Source organism: Nicotiana tomentosiformis, chromosome 4, assembly GCF_000390325.3.
Source record: "Nicotiana tomentosiformis chromosome 4, ASM39032v3, whole genome shotgun sequence".
Lineage (NCBI taxonomy): Eukaryota > Viridiplantae > Streptophyta > Magnoliopsida > Solanales > Solanaceae > Nicotiana > Nicotiana tomentosiformis.
This window is the reverse complement of record NC_090815.1, coordinates 70,183,083-70,208,368: the sequence shown is the minus strand read 5'-3', so window position 1 is coordinate 70,208,368 and position 25,286 is coordinate 70,183,083. Positions and strand designations below refer to the sequence as shown.

Genomic DNA, 25,286 nt, shown 5'->3' with positions numbered 1-25,286 from the left:
CTCATCTTAACATTTTTTGAGTTTTTAGATAAAGACCATGTTTTGAGTTTTAAGTTGCTGGAAGATTCCTTGATCCTTTTCAATCTACTCTAGAGTTTAGGACTCTAATTGGATCTATACTAACAAGAGAAACTCATAAAAATCTCTGGATGCTCAGACATCCAATCACTTGAAAAAATCTGTAATAATTTGAAGGTTTCTATTTAATTGAACAGAACTGATTGAGTGAAGGGAAGAGAGAATGAGGCTACAAATTTTGAACCATATGAGTAAAAGCTAAAGTCATATATTCCCTCATCTATGCTTAGATAAATATTCTGCAAGTTATCAGCTGTACCTCGATGTTTACATACATCCCTACAACATGTCAAATTGATGGATACACTTGGGATGGACGTTCAAGTAAAAAACCTTGAAAAACGGAGTTCCCAGAATATTCTCTTTCAAGTAAAAATATTTTAAGGGCTAATGCAAATTCGAACATCAGAAAAGATCTCTTACGTAAAGCCTGCACATTTCTTCTAGAGGAAGTTCCTTTGGAAAGATCCAGAAGAAAACCTGGATGTGAGACCCTGAGCCATGTCTGCAGCTTCAAGCTTAACGTTTTGCCTTCCGGCTGTCAAATCCTTTTCACGGTCCCAAGGTTTCCATGGATGATTTCCTTCCCATTCTTCTTTCATTGATTCCTGCTTAGATTTTTTCTTTGACTTGGCCCGCACAGTCTCTTGGTGCTTTTCTACCATAGATTTTGATCTTTTCGCTTTATTGTACTGTTCCACCAGTTCAGCGTCGACACTTGCTCTACTCTTTTCTTGTTCTTTAGAAGCAAGTGCGGAAGCCTCATTAAAGGCTTCCAAATAACTGAAAATGTAAAACAATCAAGCTGAAATATCTAATGTAATATCCAAAAGAATCTGAATGAGAGAAGTTGAACATACTTCATTTTGGCTTTCTGAGCTCGATCTGATGGGGTGTCTGTCCAGGCACTAGTATCACCTCGGCCTTCTTTCGAACTCTTGCTAAAGCTCGTCGTTGATTGCATAGTCACGCCAGCCTATGCAGACAATCAGTCATGGAATTCATCATGCAGAGTTTTACGAAGTTAAAAAGGGAAAGAAACACTTCATCAAGGAAGCAGTTTCTCATTCAGAAATTAGCCAAGGATTACACGTTTTGTTTAACTTTTCGACCAGCATTATATATAGTGCATGCTTTTTTTGGTTTTTTTTTACATATATGCACATCATGCATGCAAGAATTCTACATGTAAGCATATATATATTCCTATTTTTTAAAATTACTCTATCTTATAACTTCGAGGTGGGAATAAAATACTGGAATTCGTATGGGAAAGAAATTGGTGCTTCCATTGAACAAAATCCCCCAAGCCATAGCTTCCCGTTCAATTTGTTTTTGCTTCTATTAGATTTTTGCTTTTCAACAATCAAGCTATGGTGTTGGGTTATTTCATAGTCATTAAAGCGATAACGCGAGAAGCATCCTTATGATACGTCCAAAATCTTTCCAATATGCAGTAAGGGGTGACAGAGTAAAAAGCTTATTGAAAGAAGATGTGGTTTTGAAATAACCCAATATCAAAACATATATGTCATCTATATTATCAACAAATCCCCATCACTCATCAAAATTGATGGAAGAACGAAAACCTTACTTTTCTTTCAGGAGGCAGCGTTGTCATCCATTCATCTCTCTTTGGTACAGCTTTGACCTCCATCTCTGCTAACAGCAGATCGTCACCTTCCATGGAGATACCTGAAGCAAATAGTTTTCCCGATTAAAAGGAAATTCTCCTCTTCAAATTAAAGGTTGTAAACATATCAAGTCACAACTTTATCCCAAAAAGAAGTACTGAGCCACAATAAGTTAGTTGCAGTTTGAAAAAGTAATCATGGTGTAAGAAGTATTCAATGAAAGGGTGACAGAATTTATGTTATGAAATTGTTGCATAATTCAATTTGAAAAGATTGAAACTACTCTCTGTCAATTCTTTTCAGCCAACAGAACATTTTGCAAAGAGCCATCTTATTGACAAGTACCATAGCCAATATTAATAGATTTAGAACAAGCCACTGAAAATATTTACACTCTTGCATCTCGCATTACTTCATAACTATATTGCTTGGCCATCCATCCAACATGAGGTGTCCTCAAGAGACAGCTCAACTAAAAGTGAGGTTCTTATTAATGGAAACAGAATGAGCTTTAAGCATGTAAATCAGGTGGTACATATGTCCCATACACGGGATGCAACATCCCAGAAGAAGCTGCACACTCTCTCCAACCCCCTCCCACCGCAGCAAAAAGAAAGACAGGGAAATTCTCTGTAAAGGAGGAAAACAAAATTCTATAATGTGTTACAAGAATTGACACCAAAAGTATGACGATAGACTTGCTGGGAATGTTAGTTTAGACAAATCTTCAAGGTAAAATGCTAGTAAGACAAGAATCAAGATATTTAAAGCAGAGGAATATGTTCTCTCAAGTAGAGATATAAATAGTTAAACGACCAAAAGGTGAAAGGACAAGCATGAAAATGAAGCTAAGGGGACTTAATTCAACATTAATTGCATTGACACTATTATCTATCTCTCTTCCTAACTCACACATGCATGCGCTCGTGCTGTCTATATTAAATTGTGTCGTCTTCTCTACAGTTGAATGCATATCCTTAACAAGAAGCTTACTTGTACTGTACATAGACAATCCAGGACTTCTGAATTGGAAAGATAACATGTCTGAACCTACAGATAGTCTTCTTATGCTTTATTCATCGGCAATGGACTCTCTAGTAACTCAGGTGAGCTAGACCGTAACCTTCCAAATCTCCTTCAAGGGTGGTGAACGCGGCAAAGGCAGCAATCACATACCAGGAAAAGAGGAGAACTGGTACTTCAGTTTCACAATAGGTACTATTACTGGAGTGTAACATATTATACCATTCTGTCAGAAAGACAAACATTTATCTGGTGTATATGAGACCTATCTGCTAATTGTATGCACCATCATTCTGGAAGTTTAAGCTAGAGATGAAACATTTTTAGTATTTGTCTGTAACATGCCACCTCACTTGTGGCCCAAAAATGTGGAAGAAGTTTTATTACTACAAGGTAGACCCTTGCTCTACTACTATGTTGATTCTTGTCTATCACCCCATTTAAAAAACTAAAGCTATTCAAGAGAAAGCATTTTTTTTTTGTATTTAACTACGTCTTTAAAACCACTCATTTGACCCATGCAGTCAGTATGTTTAGAGCAATCCCAAGATAAACGCCAATTAATAAAGTGTTAGTTGTTAGTAGGGGTGGCAAACGGGCGGAAAGGGTTGAAAATGGGTAATACACAAACGAATAAGTTCTCCGACCCGACCCATATTTAATACGGATTAACCGGCGGATAATATGGATATCCATATTATCCATGGCTTCTTGAATATGTTCACTTTTGGGATAATTCCTATTCTCCCAAACTTGAGGAACCCCCAATTTGAGGCTTTACCAATGTAAAAGTTAAATCATTAGTTATGCATTGGTTATCCATTTTTTAAGTGAATAATTTGGTTCCTATTCATATTTGACTCGTTTTAAAAAAGTTCCTTATCCAACCCATTTTTTAATGGATAATATGGGTAGATAACTGTTTTCTTTTATCCATTTTGCCACCACTAGTTGTTAGGGTACTACTTATTTTCACCTCAGAAATCTTGTCCTTAAATGATTTAATAGATTGTTACTTCAAATAACAACTAACATTATTTTGAAACAAGACATACACAAGGTGCAGATAGGCACAAAACTGAAATAAAGAGTATTATCCCAAAAAGTTGACTTAATTCTTTGACAGTTCATCTGGTACAAGACCTAGAGGTTATATACAGAGATAACCAGAATTGCTGTCATTTTCAGTAAATTGACATTTGGCTGCACTTGCTTTGCATCCCTTTTCATCGCACAATGATTACATGATATTTAATGGTAGGAATGAAAATGAATAGCAAAATACCGACAATGTACTAGCCATTTTTTTTCTTTTTCCTTCGATTTCTTCTTTTTTTTTGTTTTTGGATAACCAATAAATCCCCAAGGGCCAGTGGAGTACAGTTCAGGCCAGTCCCTCTACCCTTCTCTCTACTTAAATACCATGCTTTTGTCTGTATAATTCTTAATTTCTTATGCACACTAGAACTTGCCTCCTCCGGCTCAGGGTAGAAATCACATAGGATTAAGCAGAAGAGAACTTGAATAGAAAAATTAAGTACAAGTCACATAAAAAATTTGATCAAGTGTAAAATAAAATGAATGATAAACTAAGTTCAAGCAAAAAGGGCTAACCTTGCACGCGCCTCCATAGGGCGGCCTCACGCATAGCTTGTAAATCTGCCTACAGAACCAAATCTTCCATTAACAGATTCACAGACAATAGAGCTTTGAGTTATCTTCATACCACATGGGTCACAAAGAATGTACCTTAAGTTCCTCTTGTTCTTCCTTGTGCTTTATTTTATCATCCAACACTTTCCTCTACAAAAGAAAACATCTTTTTGATAAGTCACAAGAAAACAACATTGGAAAAACCACCAATAAAACATTGCCATGCTGTAAATGTTCCAGAAAATATAGAAAGGTCACAATGTATAAGGAAATGAAATGGAACAATGATAAGCTACAGTTAAAGAATGCCTGATGTTAATCCATCAAACGATAGCAAGAAATTTTCAATGTGTTAATCCTGAGTGGTCATATCCTGCTTATTTTTCATTTGCTATACATTTAGACAATGAATCAGTGAAGTGAGAAAGTAACAGATACATCTAGCACCGCTGCTCTTAGGAGGAAAACCCTACACCCGATCCCACTGAGCTTCTCTAAGACACTTTTTGAAAGTTTCCTGCTATGATTTCCTGCCTGAGCATTTTAATTTCTATCGAAAGGTGAGAGCACAATTTTGTTCTCTGCAGGAACAAGAAAGCCAAAGAGATTTTAGCTTTCATATGTTGTTATCTTAATTTCCTTCTAAAACCTGAATAGAAGATGAATCCATGTTTGCATGTCACTTGTAGATGTAGAAGATTGCATTGCCAGAGCGAAAAACATATAATGGTGTCTTGAGTAGTTAATAATGATTGTATGGATAAAACAAGCAACCCAAGTCATCTTTGTTGAGTTTTGACTTTTTAATAAGCTAATTACTCAACCTGTCACATGACTAGATATACGATATGGAACAGAATAAGGTATTGGTAGACATCATAATCTCTGCTGGTTTGCTGGTCAAAAAACATCAAGTTTTGATGATTTTTTCAACTTCCTGAGTAGGTAAAAGGCTTCACTTCTCTATTTCCTAGTTCTTTTCTTTCCCTATTTCATTGTTATTTTTAATAAGCTTCTCTATTTCATCATTTAAGCAAAAATTTCAGTATCTATCAACTCCTAGGTAAAATTATAAGCCAAGAAAATTATACAGTAGTAAATAGAATGTGGCACCGGGGGTCTATCGAAGACAGCCTCTCTACCTTCAAGATAGGGGTAAAGTATGCGTACACACTACCCTCACCAGACCCCACTTGTGGGATTATACTGGGTTTGTTGTTGTTAAATAGAATGTGGCACTGATGTCAACTGCTGAATTTTGACATTCACACCAAAATTCTTGGCACACAGATCAGCTGATACACTTATGAAAATTTTCAATAATAAATTTTATCTTATCTGAACCAAATAAATGCATACCAAGAAAACAAGAAAGAAAAACAACACCAAAATAATTGATTCACACAGCATATAGCAAATCCAAATTAGCTATCCTAAATAACAATAAGGCAAATTTGATAAAAAGACAATATGAAATGATGGTCCAGCTCAAAATTAACTAGGAGATTCAAAAAGATTCAAAACTTTCACGTTGATGGTGAGGGTTTTGATTCCCTACCTTGCAATTCCCTTGTCCATTTCCCCTTCTCCTACCCACTATGTATAATAAATTGTTCTTAAAAAAAAAAAGAGAACGGAGAGTAAGCAAAAACATTTGGTAACAAAATATATGGGACTGGCATCTACACAAAAATGACTAGATACGAGTTACCCTAGCTAGCTTAGACAAAATGTCCAACTGATGTCTGATAACAAAAAACAAATGAAAGATATCTGCACTTAACCTTAGCTACTAGAAAATAAAACATGGTTTTATGCCAGACCCTAAAGAAGCTTCTCCTGGCAAAGCAAAGTTAGTGAGGAAAATAAATGATGGCATCACTTAGTTACTCACTTTGTCCGGATCTTGCAAATCTTTAAAGGCTTTGTTCAGCTTGATGAACGCTTGGTGAGCTTCAGGATGAGAGCATTTATCAGGATGCACCATAAGAGACAGCTTCCAGTACCTAAAACATACACCAAATTAACAAATAAATGAGAACAGAGTTTAAAGGTGCATTTATTTAGCAGCATGACAGCAGCAGCTACAAGTTAACAGTCGATTGGTAACTAATCCACATCCATCGTACACATGCCAATAGCAGTAGCCACACCATCAAGACGAGGAAGAAAGAAACAATGCTTCCTCTGATACCAGTTAACAACTTGTGGGTAAAATTCCTCCCTTATTGTGATGGTAGAAGTGTGTCTCGTGTCATAGCCGTATATTAATCATCAAAATAGACCATTGTATGAGGGCACAGCTGGATATATAATCCTAAAATAGTATATTAATAAAGTAGAAACCGTCCATTCAACCCTCCCCAACCTGAAAATCAATGAAGGCAAAATGCTTTACGAAATCTAATATGAAAGCAACTCGACTTACCAATGAATCTAAAAGTTGCAAACTATTAGATTTTATATAACACGTCATAAATAATTTATAAACAAATATGAAAGCAAACATGTTTGAATATTTCAGTAACCATAACTTTTAACTATTTTCAGAATATACTAAAACTTTATTTTCAAATCATATATTATAAACAATTAATAAAATATAGCTGCGAGGATGGGTGATCTTTTTTTTGAAATGGTAACATATTTCATTAAAAATTGAACTTAGCACAAAGATAGTGCTAACGGAAACAGACCCTAGTTACAAGACTTCCAGAAAGACAAAAACAAGGCAAGACTTGTGTCAGTTACAAGGACCCAATGAGATCAACTAGGGACTCTACATCTTGCACTAAAGCTTCTTTACACCAAAAGTGAAACAAAAATATGCATTTCATTTTGATCTTCTGTTCAGAGTTGGCTAAATCTTCAAAACACCTGGAGTTCCTTTCCAACCAAACTGTCCACCAAATACATGCAGGAATGATGCTCCACCACTTCTTCTGACTTGTTCCAGCTGCTAAGTTGTCCCACACAAACAAAAGCTCCATGGTATCTCTTGGCATTGCCCGACTTAGACCTTTCATACTCATGAACAGCTGCCATAATCTACTGGTGACCTGACAATGAATGAGGAGATGACTGTTTGTTTCATTGGCCTTACCACATAGGAAACATTTGGAACACAGGCGCATTCCTCTCTTCATTAAACTCTCGTGAGTCAAGACAGCCTGTTTGACCACTAGCCAACAAAATACTGCAACTTTAAAAGGAACCTTCAAACTCCAGATATGCTTCCATAACCAAGGCCCTTGCTGCTGGACTGATCTGGTAAGGCCCTCATATGCAGATTTAACAGTGAAAATTCCTCTGCAATTGCTATCCCATGTCAGTCTATCCACTTGCTCAACTAGTCCCTTGAAAGTTTCCAAGACCTTAAGGAACTCAATCACTCTGGTTACCTCCCAATCATTGAGAAATCTTCTGAAACTGAAATTCCAACCCTGCTGGCTCCGGGTTTCAGCAATAGTAGCATCAGGTTGAAGTGCTAAGCAGTACAAATCAGGAAAACTGTCTTTAAACGGAAAAATTTCCTATCCAAACATCCTTCCAGAAGGATGTTAACATCCTTCCAGAAGGATGTTTTTGCTCCATTCCCCACCTTTATGCTGGTGTTGCTCATAAAAGTTGACCATAGAGCTCTAATAGATCTCCACACACTCACTCCATAGGGGCTGGCCGCTGCACTTGAGCTCCACTGACCTTCAATCCCATATTTTGTGCATATCACCTTCCTCCATAAAGCTTGTTCCTCTAGTGAAAATCTCCAAAGCCATTTCATGAGTAGGCTTTTATTGTGTTGCTTCAAATTTCTGATTCCCAAACCACCTTCTCTTCTGCTAGTTGTAAGGGTTTTCCATTTAACTAAATGGTACCCCCGTTTCTCTCTATTGCCTTGCCATATGAAATTCCTCCTCAGAGCATCAATCTTCTTCTCAATGCTTGCTGGTAATGGGAATAGTGACATCATGTAGGTGGGAAGAGAGTCTAACACACTGTTGACCAGTACAACCCTCCCTCCCATAGACAAATAATTATTCTTCCATCTAGACAACTTCTTTGCACACCTTTCAAGGACACCATTCCATATCTGACGAGACTTGCTCTTTGCACCCAGTGGTAACCCCAAATAAGTGGTAGGCAAGGATCCTACCTCACATCCCAAAGAGCCGGTTAATCTTTGAGTATCTGTGACATCATTAACAGTGTAGATCAGGGATTTCCTCCGGTTCACGTGAAGGTCAGAGATGGCCTCAAAAACAGTCAAAATCAACCTCAGATGTGTCACTTGCTCCACTTTAACATCACAAAAAATTAATGAATCATCAGCATACAGAAGATGGGTGATTTCCATGCTGCTACTAGCATTGTTAGGCACCTTGAACCCCCTTGTCCACCCCTCCATATTAGCTTTCTTGATCATGCAATTCAGACCTTCCATAGCAATAATAAAAAGGAAGGGTGAGAAAGGATCACCCTGCCTTAAGCCTCTCTGAGATGGGAAAAATCCTTCGGGAGATCCATTGATAAGGATGGAGAATCTGACATTTGTAATACAAAATTGGATCCACCTGATCCACTTGATTCCGAAGCCCAAATCTTTGAGCAGCTTCAGAAGAAAACTCCAATTGATGTGATCAAAAGCCTTTTCAACGTCTAGTTTGCATAGTATGCTAGGGATCTTCTCTTTGATTATGGAGTCTAACACATTCATTAGCTATTAGAGATGCATCCATAATTTGTCTGCCTTTAATAAAAGTCATTTGTTGCTCATCCACCAGCTTATGAATCACCTTCTTCAATCTCTTTGTCTGGACCTTAGAGATAATCTTATAAACACTCCCGATTAAGCTTATTGGCCTGTAATCCTTCAAGTCTCCTGCCCCCACTTTCTTGGGGATTAAAGCTAAATAAGTAGCATTGAAGCTCTTTTCAAAATATTCTTGAGAGTGAAAATTATTAAAAGTGTTCAAGAGATCCACCTTGATCACCTCCCAACAATGGAGGAAGAAACCCATAATGTATCCATCTGGACCAGAGGCCTTATCTGTTGCACATGCTCTAAGGCCCTCCAAAATTTCCTGTTCGTTGAACTCTCTTTGTAACCACTGCACCTCAGAGTCGGTGATCTTAGAGGCATGTGGATAGTTGAAATCTGGCCTCCATTCCTCTGGCTCTTTGTATAGCTGCTGATAAAAGGATAGGATCTCGGCCTTAATAGTATTCAAATCCTCCACTTGTGTACCATTGATGTTGAGTCTGTCAATGGTGTTAAACCTCCTGTTTGCATTGGCCACCCAATGGAAGAATTTGGTGTTTCTATCCCCTTGTTTCAGCCACTATACCCTGGATTTCTGTCTCCGTGAAATCTCTTCATTTTTTGCAATCTCTTCCAGATCCATGGCCAAACTTGTCTTTTGTATAAGTTCATCTTAGTGAGGTCCCTAATCTCCTATGCAGCATCAAGATCAAGTAGTTTATTCAGACAATCTGTTTTCCTGGCTTCCAGATTCTCACCTTGTGATGATCCCCGTTCTCTGAGTTTGCCTTTTAAGAGTTTTAATTTCTGTGCCAAGATAAAATCGGGTCTGCCCTGAATGGTGAAAGAGGACCACCACTGAGCCACCTTGTCTCTAAACCCTTCAACACTCGGCCACCAGTTTTCAAATTTAAAATATGACTTAGCATTCTCCCAATCTCCACAATCAAGAACAATAGGGGTGTGATCAGATGAGACGTTAGGAAGTACTGATTGTCTCATGCTTCTGAAGCTTTCATCCCATTCTGAAGAGAACAAAATTCTATCAACTCTGGATGCTATATGAGAGTTGTTGCCCTTTGTCCAAGTATAAATCCCTCCAAGTAGTGGAGGATAAATAATTTCCATATCTTCAATAAAGCTAGTAAAATCAGTCATGGCTCTGGTGATGGAATTGCCATTTCTCCTTTCATCCATGAATCTTGTTAGGTTGAAATCACCACAAACAACCCAAGGACCTGCACAGAGTCCCCTGGAAGCAGCAACTTCCCACCAAACATTCCTTCTTTCCAATCTTTTATGCGGCCCATATACTCCAGTCAAGTGCCATGAGAAGTTATTCATTTGTGACTCAAATGTGCAAGTGATAGTGTAACTCCCTATATTAATCACCTCTCATTTCCAAACCCTACTGTCCCATAATACAAGGATGCCACCCCTACTTCCACTGGCTTCTAAACAACCAAACTTGACCCACTTATTCCCCCAAATTTGTTTCACATACCACTTAATATCCCCCTCCAATTTGGTTTCCTGTAAACAATAAATGTCCGCCTTCCATTTCTCTATTAACATTTTGACTACAGTTCTCGACTCTTCGATTCAATCCCATAACATTCCAGGATAAGATTTTTACCTTCATTGATAACCATTGCTGATGGATTTTCCCCTGTTCGTTGAGCTTGATTCTGGAAAGTTCATGTTGAAAACTAGATTTTGGACCTCCATACTCCTCTTCTTCCTAATTGGAGTAGATATTGTTTTCACAGCAGTCTCCAATCTTTTCTCTTGCCTTCGCCTATCAATTTTCATGAAGAGTGATAGTGCTTCTTCTTCACACCCTTGAAAATTTACCCCATAAGACTTGCTCATCTTTAAAATATTTTTACGAACCCATAGTGAAGCATCTGACTCTGCTTCGAGAAAGTGAGTGTCCAAAGGATCAGCTTCGTCCACCAACCAATTTTCCCGGTCATTAAAATCAAATGTCTGCAGAGGATTCATGGCACTAGGAGAGAAAGGATTCATGGCACTAAGAGAGAAAGGAGTGAAATCCCCTGTCATAATTGTTTCCCTTTCATCTTTTCTTGCAACTAGCATGCATAATCCCTCAGTACTAGGAAATTCATGAGCGTCTTGGTCACCTTCAGAAATAAAAGGAGAGAGAGAGAGTTGAGTTCAGAATCCCTTAGCAACTGGTTTTAAGTAATCCCATCCATCAATGGATCTCCATTTATATCTGTATCGAGAATATCAAATTTGTTTGAAAACTGAAACTTATTCCCCATTTCTGGGCTTTTTGAAAGACCCAGATTGAACTTTGTAAGTTGAACTCCTTGGCCCAGTTCAACAGGCCCATTAGTAGGCCCCCCTTTAATTATAGGCCCCATGATAATATCTTCCCTTATTTTCAAATTTGAGTCTGAACCAGCTGTCCCTTGAACCTTGTGCACCAACCCCTCACCTGTAGACCCAGCTATAAGTCTACTCTCCCTGAAACCTCCTTCTGGCTTTTCATCTTTGCTAGTAAAATTCCAGCTCGCCGGAGCCTTACACCACACCGGATTAGTGTAGACAACACCATTTTTTTCAAGCTCGATAGATTTAGGGATCTGCTCAAAAGGACCCTTGACTTTAATGCGGGCCCACTTCAGATGATTTCTCAACGTGGTTTCTTCTTCAGTTTCAATCCAACCCCCACATTTGACCCCAATTTGTTTGAAGATGTCTTGATACCAGAGATGAAGAGGAACTCCCAGAAGTCTCACCCCAATCGAGAATAGCGCCTGCAGGGAGACATCCGGTCGTTGGCGTCCACCAGTCAAAATTCATCAGCAGATTTCTCCATTTCCATTCTCCTACTCTGATGTGTTCTGCCAATTTCCTTGAGGGAAATTCGAAAAGAAATTTGGAGCCATGCATTTCATACATTTGCACCCCTGGGATTGATTTCCATTTACTGCTAGCCCATCTTCGAATGTCCGATAGAGTTGGAAGTTCTTTAGAAGCTTTGAAGCTTCCAACCAGGCATCTGGAGAGCACGTCGTGATCCGAGATTTCAGGCCCTACTACTATGATACGATTAGCTCTGGAAGCACTAGCAGATGTTGAGGATCCTTTCGCTTTCCATTTGTCAGCTCTAAAAGCCTCCAAATAAGCATGATTTTCATCTGACTTGGGAGGAATTTGCTTCACTGGGATGGGCATTCTTTGAATGACTGGGACCTCCCTATTTATGAACCTTTCACTCTTAAGAGCAAAATCTCTCCACCCTCCATTAAATGCTATTTCTGGCAGAATGATTACTGCCCTGCGCTCCCCTTGAACTGCTACAACACTAATGAATCTACCATAATTGTTGTACTTTTTAGCGCAGAAAAAGGTGTACATGTGATCTCTGATCTTCCATCTCCTAAGGTCATTTCCCTTTCCTTCAGATGCAATGTGCAGAATTACACAAATCCACAGCATGACTTTCCTGCTTAAAGTCATTTTCCTCATGTAGTTTGACTTACGCTCCACCCACTCAAACCAAACCTCATCTAGACCTTTGATTTCTGTGATATCAAAGGATTTCCCACCACTGTTGAAATAAATTTTGTTAACCATGAATGAAAATAGGATATAAAAACGAACAAAGTTTCTAAAGCAATCACTGATGAATGATTAATGAAAAAACTAAGCTGAAACAACAAGAAGAGCCATTGGGAAAAGGAAATTCGCCGGAAAGAGTTTTTAGGCTCTTTCTTTGAAATTCGTGCCTGGGAGCATTATCTTGTGTTAGGAATATGAATTGCTTTTTTCCTCTTATCAATGCTTTTTTCTTTTTATTTTTGCAAGGATGGGTGATCTTGGTGGCTGAGAATACGAGGAAGAGGAAGATTATATCTGTCAGTTGGTGCATTATGTGTAAATGTTAAGGAGAAGACATGAATCGCCTTTTTTTGAACATGCTACTCTATCTTTTTTATTTTTTTAATCTTTCTCCACTTAAATATCAAGCTTTTTTCTGCGGCAGGTTTCGAACTGCACATCACGTGTTGCGCCCTTACCACTAGACCAAAGCTTGAAAGCGACGTGAATCACCTTCTTTTACACAGTCGAATAGCATCTAGGTTATGGTGGAAAGTACTGGGATGGTTTGGTCATCAATGAGTAATGCAAAGCTCGGTTAAAGAAGCAATGTTCCATTGGACCTTCGGAAGTTGGAAAAGAGGACACAAAGCGTGGGATATTCCTCCACTTACACTTATGTGGACCATTTGGAGAGAGAACCAGAAAGGCTTTTGAGGGAATAGTTTTGAGCAATTGCGTCCGGTTCGGCAGTTTGAGGTCACGAGTAGCTTCACACAGTGTAATATGACTTGCGTGCATCATCGGTTCGGGTTTTTGAGGGGTTCAAAAAGGATTTTTAGAAGTGACTCTCATTTTGAGAAGCTCGAAGTTGAAAAAATTGACCAAGGTTTGACTTTTGAGTATTTGACCTCGGATTGGAGTTTCGATGGTTCCGATAATCTAGGGTGGTAATTTTGGACTTAGGCATGCGTCCGAATTTGGATTTGGAGGTCCGTAGGGTAATTTGAAGCATTTTGGCGAAAATTGAAAAGTTGAAGTTTGGGAGGAGTGAGAGGTTTGACCGAGAGTTGACTTTGGTGATGTCGGGGTCGGAATGCGGTTCCGAGAAATGGAGCAGCTCTGTTATGTCATTTGGGACTTTCTTGCAAAATTTGGTGTCATTTGGAGTTGATTTGATATGGTTCGGACGCTTGGTTGCGATTCTAGAAGTTCTTAAAGTTCATGGTAATTTTCATGTGTTTTGGCATCCGATTCGTGGTTCTGGAGGTTATTTTGGTGTTTCGATCGCGTGAGCGAGTTCATGTTATATTTTTAGACTTGTGTGGGTGTTTGATTTGGAGTCTCGGGGGCTCGGGTAAGTTTCGGATTGGTTTCAGATTGTTTTTGTTAAAGATTTTGAGTGTTGGTTCTGGTTTAATCGCATTTGCGATGTTTTGGTCGCAAATGCGACTATCACATTTGCGAAGCAGCCTCGCATTTGTGAACCTGGGCTGCTGGGCAGGAATTCGCCTTTGGGAAGAATTCCTCGCATTTGCGAAGGTTCATGTTCGCATTTACGAAGCATTTGGTCGCAAATGCGACCTTAGCAGAAAACCTCATGTTTCGCTTTTGCGATGTTTTGTCTGCATTTGCGGAGGTCACATTTGCGAACCCCCTGTCGCAAATGCGACATCTGCAGCCTGCTAATAGCTGGGCATTCCGAGTTTTAGCTTCATTTTATCATTTTTTTGAACCCTAGGTCCGAGAGTGGGCGATTTTGAGAGAGGATTTTCATATCAAATCATTGGGTAAGTGCCTTTAATCAATTTTCAATTATATTTTGTAATTATACCTTAGATTTAACATCAAATTCATGGGAATCTAAAGGAAAATTTGGGAAAAATTTGTAAAATCTTTCAAAATTGTAAAATGATGATTTGAAGGACGAATTAGTATCGGAACTTGATAATTTTGGTATAGTTGAACTCGTATCAAAATGGGTGTTCGGGTTTTGTAAATTTTATCGGGTTCCGAGGTGCGGGCTCGGGGAGTTGACTTTTGTTGACTTTTTGCAAATTGTATAAGGACCATAGCTTTGTTAATTGAAATAGTTTTCTCTTGCATTGTTTGATGTATTTAAGTCGTCTTTGGCTAGATTGAGCCGAGCGTTGGTGAATTGGTAAAGGAAAAAGCTAAATTGAGTATTGAGTTGGCCGAATTGAGGTAAGTGTCTTGTCTAACTTTGGGGGGGGGGAACCACCCCTTAGAAATTGAGTTAATTGTGCTATCCTGTTATGTGAAAGCCGTGTACGCAAGGTGACGAGTGGGTACACGGTCTATATGTGGTATTGACCGATTTAGATTGTCTAGTCTCTTCCCATGCCTTTGATTTAATTGTCATAACATGAGGTATCTCGTTGTTAGGCTACTCTCACATGTTCTATTTGACGTTGTTAGCACTTATTGTACCCCTTACTTGTTGTTTGGCCCTTATATGCCTTAGCAGAAGTTATTGCCTTCCTTATTGCCTTGTTACCTCTTAATTGTTGAGTTCTTCTATTACTATGTGCATATCTGCTACATGTCCAAATTGTTGTGATTGCCTGCTTAGTTATCACGTGCTTTACATGTCTTGTCATTTTGTAAAGGTTGTTGTATTCCTTTGATTTTACGTGGTTTCCTTGTTGCCGTGTACTCATACCCTTGATTGTAGAAATTCTGGTAAATTTAGTTATTGAATTGTTGTTGTTGATTTAAATTATTGTACGGGGATCGGGTTGCACGCCGCAACAGGTGAAATAAGGGAGGTGGTAGAATAAGGGAGGATATTTATATTGTGATATTGTTATTGTACGGTGGGATCGGGTTGCGCGTCGCAACAGGTGAAATAAGGGTGAATTATGATATTGATATTTTATGGTGGGATCAGGCATATTTTGTTTATTGTTATGATATTGATATTGATATTGTACGGTGGGATCGGGTTGCACGCCGCAACAGGTGAAATAAGGATGGATTATTATGGTGAAATAAAGGTGAATTATGAAGTTGATTTTATATGGTGGGATCGGGTTGCGCGCCGCAACATATTTTGTATTTTGTATTCCCTGCTTTATTGTATTGGTTTCAGTTCCTTCGTCTTTGTAATTCTGGTTGTCACTGTTTTTCTGAGGGTTGAATTATTGTCAGACTTATTGGAACTCTTTTCCTAATACCATTATTCTGGTGAATTGATTTTCAAGGTGAATTTACTACGTTGAGTCATTACTTCCAGCCCCGCTAAGTTGTTAGAAATATAGTGATTTAAAATAAAAGAATTAATATCATGCTACCTTGTGTGACTTTTAAGTTAGAACTCGTCGTATATTTCAGTATTTACTATTTCTAATAATTGTTATATTTTATTTCAATTGATTTCTCAACTTAATCTCCTTAATATGTCTGAGGTTTTTATTTTACTTAAAAAAAGGAATTGTTATTATGTTTTAATTTAATAAATTCCATATTAAATGCAATAGCTTATTCGATATTGTATTTTATTTGAAAATGTTATTTTATTTTTTTTCACTCAAATGATTTCTAAAATAAACTCATCTTTCTCGTTGATTTCCTATTTGGTCTAGAAACTGTAAATTTACTTTATGATATATAGATGGAATCTCTTGAACATCTTAATTAGCATTTGACACGGATATTATGTACCGAGTAGCACGTGGATTTTGCCGTGCAAAGTGAGATGGAAAGATGTGGGCACAAGGTGCCGTGAGTGTTAACGGGTTTGGAAGATGTGATTTATGGTATGAGATTACGAGAATTGGGATTATTGGAATCGTGTATTAGAAACGATTTGATTGGTTGAGTTGACATCGTTTTCCCTACTTGAGCACATTTAAACTTATCTGTATCCCAATTATGTTATTGTTTAATTACTTGGCTATTTCTTGTTGCCATTCGTGTTTTCCTTGTCGCTATTACTGTTTGTAATCCGATTTCTTTTTTCGCTATTGGTATTACTTGATATTCCTTCCTTGTTAGCTTTATGTTATATCCTGCACAGGTTTATATGTTCGGTAGGTGTCTTGACCTGGCCTCGTCACTACTCTACCGAGGTTAGACTTGACACTTACTGGGTACCACCGTGGTGTACTCATGCTACGCTTCTGCACATTTTTTTTTGTGCAGAACCAGGTACTTCGGATCGAGTTGGTTTTGAAACTTACGCTTGGTGAGGCTGGAGACTTCAAGGTACACCTGTTGGGCGTTCGCAGGCTCCGAAGTCACCTTCTATTGTATTTATTTCCATTGTTTCCTTTTGTTCCGGAACAGTGATGTATTCATTATGTAAAATTTCTCCTAGAAAGGGCTTATGACTTGTACTACCGATTTTGGGATTGTAAATTGTATAGAGATTTTTATTTCGAAATTGTTCGATGTTAGTAAACATTGCCGTTAATTCAGTTAATGTTAGGCTTACCTAGTTTAGAGATTAGGTGTCATCACGACACCTTCAGAGGGATTTTGGGTCGTGACAAATAAAGGACTTTGTACAGTTGACGCCACCCATGAGATCCCCATAAGAATAGAAGATCGGGTGTCGTTGGTAGAAAATCATATTTTTATGTAAGATTTTTATATTTTTTACTTTTCGGTATACTTCTTGTATTTTGGCAATTATTTGCCCTTTTTAAATTAAATTTGACCACCTTATAAAAAACTAAGCAAAGAAGTTATTTCTGTATTGAAATTAACATTCAGTGACGATGGTTCGGGCATGTGAAGAGGAGAGGCACCGATGCTCCGGTGTGAGAGGTTGGCAGGGAAAGGACAACGGAGAGGTAGAGGCAGGCCGAAGAAGTATTGGGGAGAGGTGATTAGACAAGATATGGCGTTGCTCCAACTCACTGAGGACATGACCATGGATAGGAAGGTGTGGAGGTTGAGAATTAAGGTAAAGGGCTAGGTGGTCGAGTGTTGTCCTTGTTTGTAGGAGTAGCTTTGATACACCACTTGGTGCCTTCCGTGCTTTTTTCGTACCCCTAGTCTTCTGTTACTACTTGTTGTTGTCTTGTGTTTTGGTTTTCTCATTGCATTACCTTTTGCTAGTTTTGTATTTTTGCTTTGGTTGTCAGATCGGTTTGCTTGTTATTGCCCCTCCCCTCTCCCCTACCTGAGCCGAGGGTCTTCCGAACACAGCGCCTCTGCCTTATTAAAGGCAGGGGTAAGGTCTGCGTACTCTCTACCCTCCCCAGACCCCACTTGTGGGACTACACTGGGTATGTTGTTGTAGTAGAGGTTTAAGTTAATATTCAAAGTATTTGCATAGTGACTCAATATATTCTGTATTTATATAGTGAATTAAATTAGCTAGTGATGCAAAATATCAATTATGGACTTCAATATTCAGTTTTCATCAAGATCAATACTGTGCAAGGCCAAAAGACCAATGCACCTCAGTTGTCACTCATTACTTGTAAGTATGATTTCTTGTAAGAAAGCAACATATAACAGGCCCATCAGGAAGCATCCCCACTGACTCTTCAGGTTTAAAATTTCAATCAAGCATGATTTAGAAGAAAAAGGAAAGTCTTTCGCAGCTTAGCCATCCGCCAGACCAAGTTTGAGAAATTGAATGGTGAGCAGACAAAAAACTTCTTATTAACTAAGAAAATAATAACTTCAGGGGATCAAAACTACAGATACTAATCTAATCCATTAAAAAAAAAAGGCTTTAGCACTCCACAAACAAGCAATCAAATTACCTTTTCTTTATGTTATCACCCAACATATTTCTGTTCACACCCAAAACATCATATAAGTTGTCTGCCTCTGCTCCCATGATTCTTGTAACCTGACCAGGTATAAGAAATAATAATACGCAATTGTCCAGATTGTCAACTAAGAGTTACATAGAAAAGAAAAATCTCAACTCACATTTACCAAAAATATCAAACATGAACATAAGCCAAACCCAGACCCACAACTGCAGTGCAAAAATTGTGACGAAGGTATATATAGAAGTTGACAACAGAACAAAGACAAAGGATGCGAAAAGGAAGAGTCGAAGACCCAGAGAGATTGGGAAGTGTCTACGAGAATATAGGATACACGGTTACACTACTTTTAGCGTTCAAATTTCTGAATTGTACCGAGAAATTGATCGATCAAGAGAGAGAGAGAGAGAGAGAGCAACCAACCAATAGACAAACCAAAAAGTGCTCCTTATTAAAAAAAGAAAGAACGAATTACAAATTCCACTCCTGCCAAAAGAAAATACAAATTACAGTACCATATCAACACTACATGGCAGATTCTTCTTTATTTGAAGGCGCATACTGGGGTTGGTTAATGGTATCTGTAAATCTAGAGGGTTAGTTCCATTTGGTTTCCTTAAACTAAAAAGTCCGTCAAGTAATCTTAAAACTAATACAACTGGAATACTTTGTTTGAACAGTGTTTATCAAATCAAAATTTCAAGTGTAATGAAGTCAGATTGAAGGTACTAAGAAACTTTTAGACCCAGGTATGATTATTAAGGGGAAATATACGTAGATACAACTGATAGACTGATAGGAAAGAGAAGAGAATGAAGGAAGAACCTCTTCAAAACGCTCGGCCTCATTTGCTGATTCTACCTCAGTCACCAAAGCAGGAGGTGGAGGTCCCACAAACAATTCAGTATCTTCTTCCAACTCAACATCCCTGGAAACATTAGCCAGAGACATTTAATGCAGTTCATTATAGGCTGGTATAACATACATGACAACCTAAACTGTTATTTGAAGCTTCTTAAGTGTGGAATGGATAATATAATTGACGGAAAACCACTACTTATGGGAGAGAGAGAGAGAGAGAGAGAGAGAGAGAGAGAGAGAGAGAAGCACGGGTAAAATTACAAAGAGAGGCTGGTCAAACCGTGAGTTCATCAAGAAGCTCATAGTAATCTTTGTATTAATGTGTCAAAAACAATCTGTTTTTCCATTTCTAAACTGAAAACTTTCTGAAGGAAGTAAATGCACCCCATGTGAAGCATCGTCATCACTACTGTAGAACGGTCTAGTTGATTAGCTTAAGGGAAGAATCAAATTATCTACTTCATTAAGCGCATTGCCAACACAGTTAAAGTAGCTCTTCATCAATACCGATAGGGGTAGTCAGTCTTGAAATCCAAGTCCACGAGTACATATCTGAGTGGGGGAATAAATTGTAATGTAGATAGAGGATTACCTCAGCTCAGCTTGTGCTTCTGTCAATTTAGCTGCAGCAGCAAGTAATTCTGCAGAAGGCATTGCGGGGCCAATCACCCTGCACAAGCACAAAGGAGATAAAATAAACATGAAGACGACATCGGATTAGAATGAGGCCTTGATAAAAGAAGAAATCAGAAAATAAAGTGAAGAAACCACCATATTCAACAATCACTACCTTTTATTTTCCCAGGTAAAAGGAAAACAGTAATTCTTTTTTTTTGGGTCAAGAAGGAAAAGGATGATTTACAGATTAGAAACTGGATTCCTTTTCGAAAAAGATCCGCCTTGTCCGGGGGGGGGGGGGGGGGGTTGTTTACAAATTTGGAGCAACTACACCTCAGTCCAAAACAAGTTGGGGTCTGCTATATGAATCCTCCCATTACTTAACAACAACATACCCAGTATTATCCCACATCGTGGGGTCTGGGGAGGGTAGTGTGTACGCAGACCTTACCCCTACCTTGTGAAGGTAGAGAGGTTGTTTCCAATAAACGAATCCTCCCATTACTTATCTCACAAAAAAAAAAGGGAAGGACTCCTTTTATCAATAAAGATTTCATAAAAAGAAGGTACTGATGTTACAAAGTAATGCTTAGTCAGGAAGAATTTGACCATGATGAGTAATCACATGGCAACCATTAACCTTCCATTGAGTGTCATTCATGTGTTTTATAAGTGATCGAAACACTTGTTTCCTACCAATTTTGATGACCAAAAACAGTACCCATTTGCAATTAATACCCCTTATAAGAAATTGCTTGGTCCCTAATGTCTTCAATAATCATTAAAGAGAGACGTTGAAGGCCCTTCTCTTTTATGCTCTTGTCATTTACCTAAAGAACATTCCCTAGCATACTTGAAATTTCTAGGTGAAATGCTTCCTTGCTCAGTTCTCGTTATAGGATCGCCCAACAAAGTCCTCTTTCTTTTATATTGTCTCATATTCTACGGCATACTCTGAATCCTCCTTTTCTCTGATAGTTCTCTCATCATCATTTCCACTTAAAAATTTGCGACCCTTTGCGAGTTACTAAACTAATTTTTCTTGATCCCCCTTGTCCTTCATGTTCCATGTTCCTTTTATGTAAAGCAAAAACAGCCAGGGGATGTTAGCATGCTAGTATGATCAACCATAACATGATGCTGAGAGGCTAAATAGAGCAGGAGGGTGAGATCAACATACCTCCTTTTTGGGCCAGTACCTTCTTCGGCAGGCAAACTTAAATTAGCATCATAAGCGGTAGCATTATCATTTGGCAAACTCAAATTAGCATTATGAGCACTAGCTTCTTCATTTGGCAAACTCATATTGGCATTATAACTTTTTTGTCCGCCTCCTGAATCCAATGGCTTTGACTGCTCATCGTTCTGACAAAACTCCTGACTTTTAAGTTGCATTTGGGAGCGGATTAAGGGTCCTATAGTCTCCAAAGTAGGAGATGCTTTTGATGGTAGTAGAAAGACGTGATCACCGCTTTCCTTAAGGTTTAAGGACAGGAACAGCTTTCGCAGACGCTTGACCAACAATTTTTCAGATAAACCCCTTATATCTACAGCTTGTCCATCATCAATCATTTGTAGAAGCTGCATAGAATTTCCAGAAGACGTTAGCTGAATTTGCCTACATATGAGAACAAGAACTTTTTAAGCATGTTCATGCTCATAGTGAATATGGCAAATATTAGCTTGAAGACGAATTTATTATGATTCAAAATCCTAGAATACCATGTCAGCGCTAATAAACGACCAAATCGATTAGTAGCTTATGGACACAAGTTTTTTTTGGATATGGTAATTAACTTTATCAATAAATCTCCGATATACAAGAAATATATCAAAAAGTAAGAGAATCTACAACATAATGTGATTCTCTATGAACGACACCCAATCTTCTGTACACATTGAATGCTAGCGGACAAAAGCAGGGGCAGAGCTAAGTTGAAGAAAGGAGGTTCAATTGAATCCCCTTCATTGATAAACTGCACTGTACAAATAGAGCATAATCAAAATTGTTTCTATATTTAAATTGTTGAATCCCCTTGACCTAGTATAGTGGCAAAGAAGGTTAAAAAATTGCTTAAAGTTCAAATCCCAGGTGCAACATTCTTAGCATTCTTTTGAATCCCCGCCCCACCACTGGACACAAGCATCCCTTATGTATATCTACAAAACCAAACAGCTCATTTATTTACTCACTAATACAAGGTAGAAAAGGATTTCTTTTGATGGAAACTAGGGTACTGCAGGGGGGATTTTTTTTTTTTTTAAATGAAGTAAGATGTTGTATTAAAATAGGGCATCGGGAAGATGCAAATACCAGAAAAGTAAAGTCACAAAAGAGGTCATAGCTGTTAAGCTCACAAAAATAGATAATGTTAGCTCACTAGGGGCTTCCTATACAAAAGATAAGGAGCTGACAAAATCAAGGAATTGAACTGGGCAATTTAAACTACAGATGGGGAAAAACTACGGATAGAATATTCTGGAAGGAAACAAATGTTGGTTCTCTATTGGTTAATTCACTTTGTAAGGTCCTTCTAGTTCTCATAAATAATGCATAGTTGCATACAATGCAGCCTTTTCTTGGCAGATCAATTGGAAAAATAACTCATCGCTAAAAGTCAGAATTCTGGCTCGAAAGCTCCTACATGACCTAATTTTCATCAACAACAATAATAACAATAAACTCAGTAAAATCTCATAGGTAGGGTCTGGAGAGGGTAAAGTGTACGCAGACCTTACCCCTACCTTATGACGGTAGAGATGTTGTTTCCGAAAGACCCTCGGCTCAAGAGAAGTGAAAATGACGCAATAAACAAACAGCAGCAACAATAAGGTAATAAGACGCGGAAGTAAATGGTGCAACGTGCAATAACAAAGATCTAAGAATACAACACTATACGAATAGAGTCAATCCTGCCGGAAATAATGACACACCGTGTAATAGCAAAGGGCTAGGAATAGGAAAATACAAGACTAGTACTAATACTAGTGGAAAGACTAGACGAAATTCTAGACTGCTATCAATCCACAACCCTAATCCCCGACCTCCACACCCTCCTATCAAGGGTCATGTCCTCGGTAAGCTGCAGTAGCATCATGTCCTGCCTAATCACCTCACCCCAATACTTCTTACTTCTTAGGCCTCCGTCTACCCCTCCTCTGACCCCCTATGGTCAACCTCTCACACCTCCTAATCGGGGCATCAGGGTCTCTCCTCTTCACATGTCCGAACCATCTCAGCCTCGATTCTCGCAACTTATCTTCTACAGGAGTCACGTCCACCTTGTCCCTAATATACTCATTCCTAATTTTATCTTTCCTGGTATGCCGACACATCCATCTCAACATCCTCATTTCCGCTACGTTCAACTTCTGGACATGAGATTTCTTGACTGGCCAACACTCGGCTCCATACAACATGGGCGGTCTAACTACCGCTTTATAGAACATGACCTAATTTTCAATAACCGAGAAATCTCCAAGGGGTAGTGGCGCACGGTTCGAAGCTCGGTGGATAATGACCTGCCCTTTCTACCCTTCTCTACGTAGCTACCAGGCTTTTGTCAGCGGCGGGATTCGAACCCGTGACATGCGCCTAACTCTCACATCAAGTGTTGTGATCTTACCACTAGAACAAAGCCCAAGGAGCTTCTACATGACCTAATCGGAGAGTAAAGAGGTAGAAATCTGCACCAACCTTTGTCAGAAGACAGGAGAAAATACAAAATAGGTTTTCAAACTGCTTAACTATGGACACTGTTTGCACTTTACTTAACATGAACTCTCTAATTCCCTAATACTGAAGGAATGTTAGTAGCTGGATTTGGTACAAGACTTAACACCACTATCCAACTAAATTTAGAATGTGATAACTACTATCATGAAGATAAAGAAAAGGCCAGCTCCTAAATGAAATTCCAGCAAGTGCAAAGAGAGTTGTTCTGACTTTGTATTTCATCTTATGAATTTTGATAAGGATTTTGTTAACAACTTCTCATACTTTGTGTTCCCTGCAACTTCTTGGTGCCTGTTTAACACAATACCTTTCAAAAAAAAAAGGTGGGGGTTCCATCCAACCATCTTATCCAACTCCATCAATTAAATTAACATTTCCGATGTACTATCTTCTAACAATGAAATTGCAAAAAAATTCCGAATGGAATTTTCAAGTGCATGGAACATTTAAAATAACAAGGAAAAATTCTTGTACAAAAAATTAATGAATTAATACGCAAAAACGATTATCTGTCCCGTGATTTATACGATTCCTCTCCATCTTGGGACTCTCCAAAATGTTCAAGACATTTTTTTTACAACTTTCAAAAGTCCAAATGTAATGACTCTTTAAGTTTGAACTTTGATGTTGATATTTTCTCTATTATACTAATTTATACTATTACTTTATTTTCTTCCATTATCACTAATATTACACTTCCTTTGTCTCATTTAACTCTGATCCAAAAAGAATGACACATTATATATTTATATATTTAAAAATAATTTAACTTTACACTTTTCGTTTTACATAGACGATTTATATCCACACAAATGTCTATGGCTTGTTTTAGACCACAAATTTCCAAAGCCTTTTTTTCTTGCTTAACCTCCGTACTTAGTCAAATACCATCACAGAATTAGGACGGATGGAGTGTGAAGTCAAATTATAATCTTAAAGTATGTAACCAGTCAAATACCATCGGACAAACTGAGCAGCAATAACAATAACAGTCGTAACAAAAACGACGTCAACAACAACAACACAATTAGCTAGCTAATTACAAAAAGAATAATCAAAATGTAGTACCTGTTCTAAATCACCAGCTACAGTAGGAAACTCCTGCAATATACCTTTCACCACATCCTCCGGCCTTTCCCTAAGCCTCTCGGGCAGGTAATCATCAGAGCCCGACCCAGAACCGGAGTCTGACTCATCAGAATCCGGATACTTCCTCTTACCCTCTCGTTTTGATCTCCTATTGCTGCTGCTGCCTCTATGTTTCCGCTTCTTCCTATGCTTCTTCTCTCTCTTCTTCCTCTCTCTATGCTTATCGCTCCTCGAGGAGCTTCTACGACTCCTTTCCTCCTCGCAACGGCGCCGTTTGTGCCGACGCTTGCGTCGTCTTTCATCGTCGGAAGAGCTGTCAAACTCTTCGTCTGACTCGGAAGACGATTGCGACGAAGAAGTTGCTGATTCTTCTAGTTTGTGCTTCTTTTTCCTGCTCGAATGCTCTCCCATGGTGATTCTTCTGGTTTTGATGGAGAAATTATTGATTGCAGGCCCTTATTCTTTATGGTTGCTGTTTTGGGGACTCAATTTGCCAATTTAAATGAAGA

At 38.4% G+C, this 25,286-nt stretch overlaps 1 protein-coding gene across 1 annotated transcript; it reads right to left on the bottom strand.

The window, feature by feature from the left end:
* Positions 1-266: 266 nt before the first annotated feature.
* LOC104090340 (uncharacterized) lies at positions 267-25,286 on the bottom strand. The gene is made up of 11 exons (XM_009595404.3): positions 24,757-25,286; positions 21,133-21,533; positions 19,927-20,004; positions 19,299-19,401; positions 18,462-18,550; positions 6,283-6,394; positions 4,485-4,538; positions 4,350-4,398; positions 1,673-1,773; positions 939-1,054; positions 267-861 (listed from the first exon to the last, which is right to left on the bottom strand). The coding sequence occupies exons 1-11, from the start codon at positions 25,186-25,188 to the stop codon at positions 522-524; spliced, it is 1,875 nt and encodes a 624-aa protein (XP_009593699.1). The 5' UTR covers positions 25,189-25,286; the 3' UTR covers positions 267-521.

Excerpts from the sequence above, each read along its gene's own strand:
- LOC104090340 (XM_009595404.3), bottom strand. The coding sequence starts at position 25,188 with ATGGGAGAGCATTCGAGCAGGAAAAAGAAGCACAAACTAGAAGAATCA. Across the intron at positions 20,005-21,132 it reads GGTACTGGCCCAAAAAGGAG|GGTGATTGGCCCCGCAATGC; the intron begins GTATGTTGATCT and ends GTGCTTGTGCAG. Across the intron at positions 18,551-19,298 it reads AGGCCGAGCGTTTTGAAGAG|GTTACAAGAATCATGGGAGC; the intron begins GTTCTTCCTTCA and ends ATACCTGGTCAG.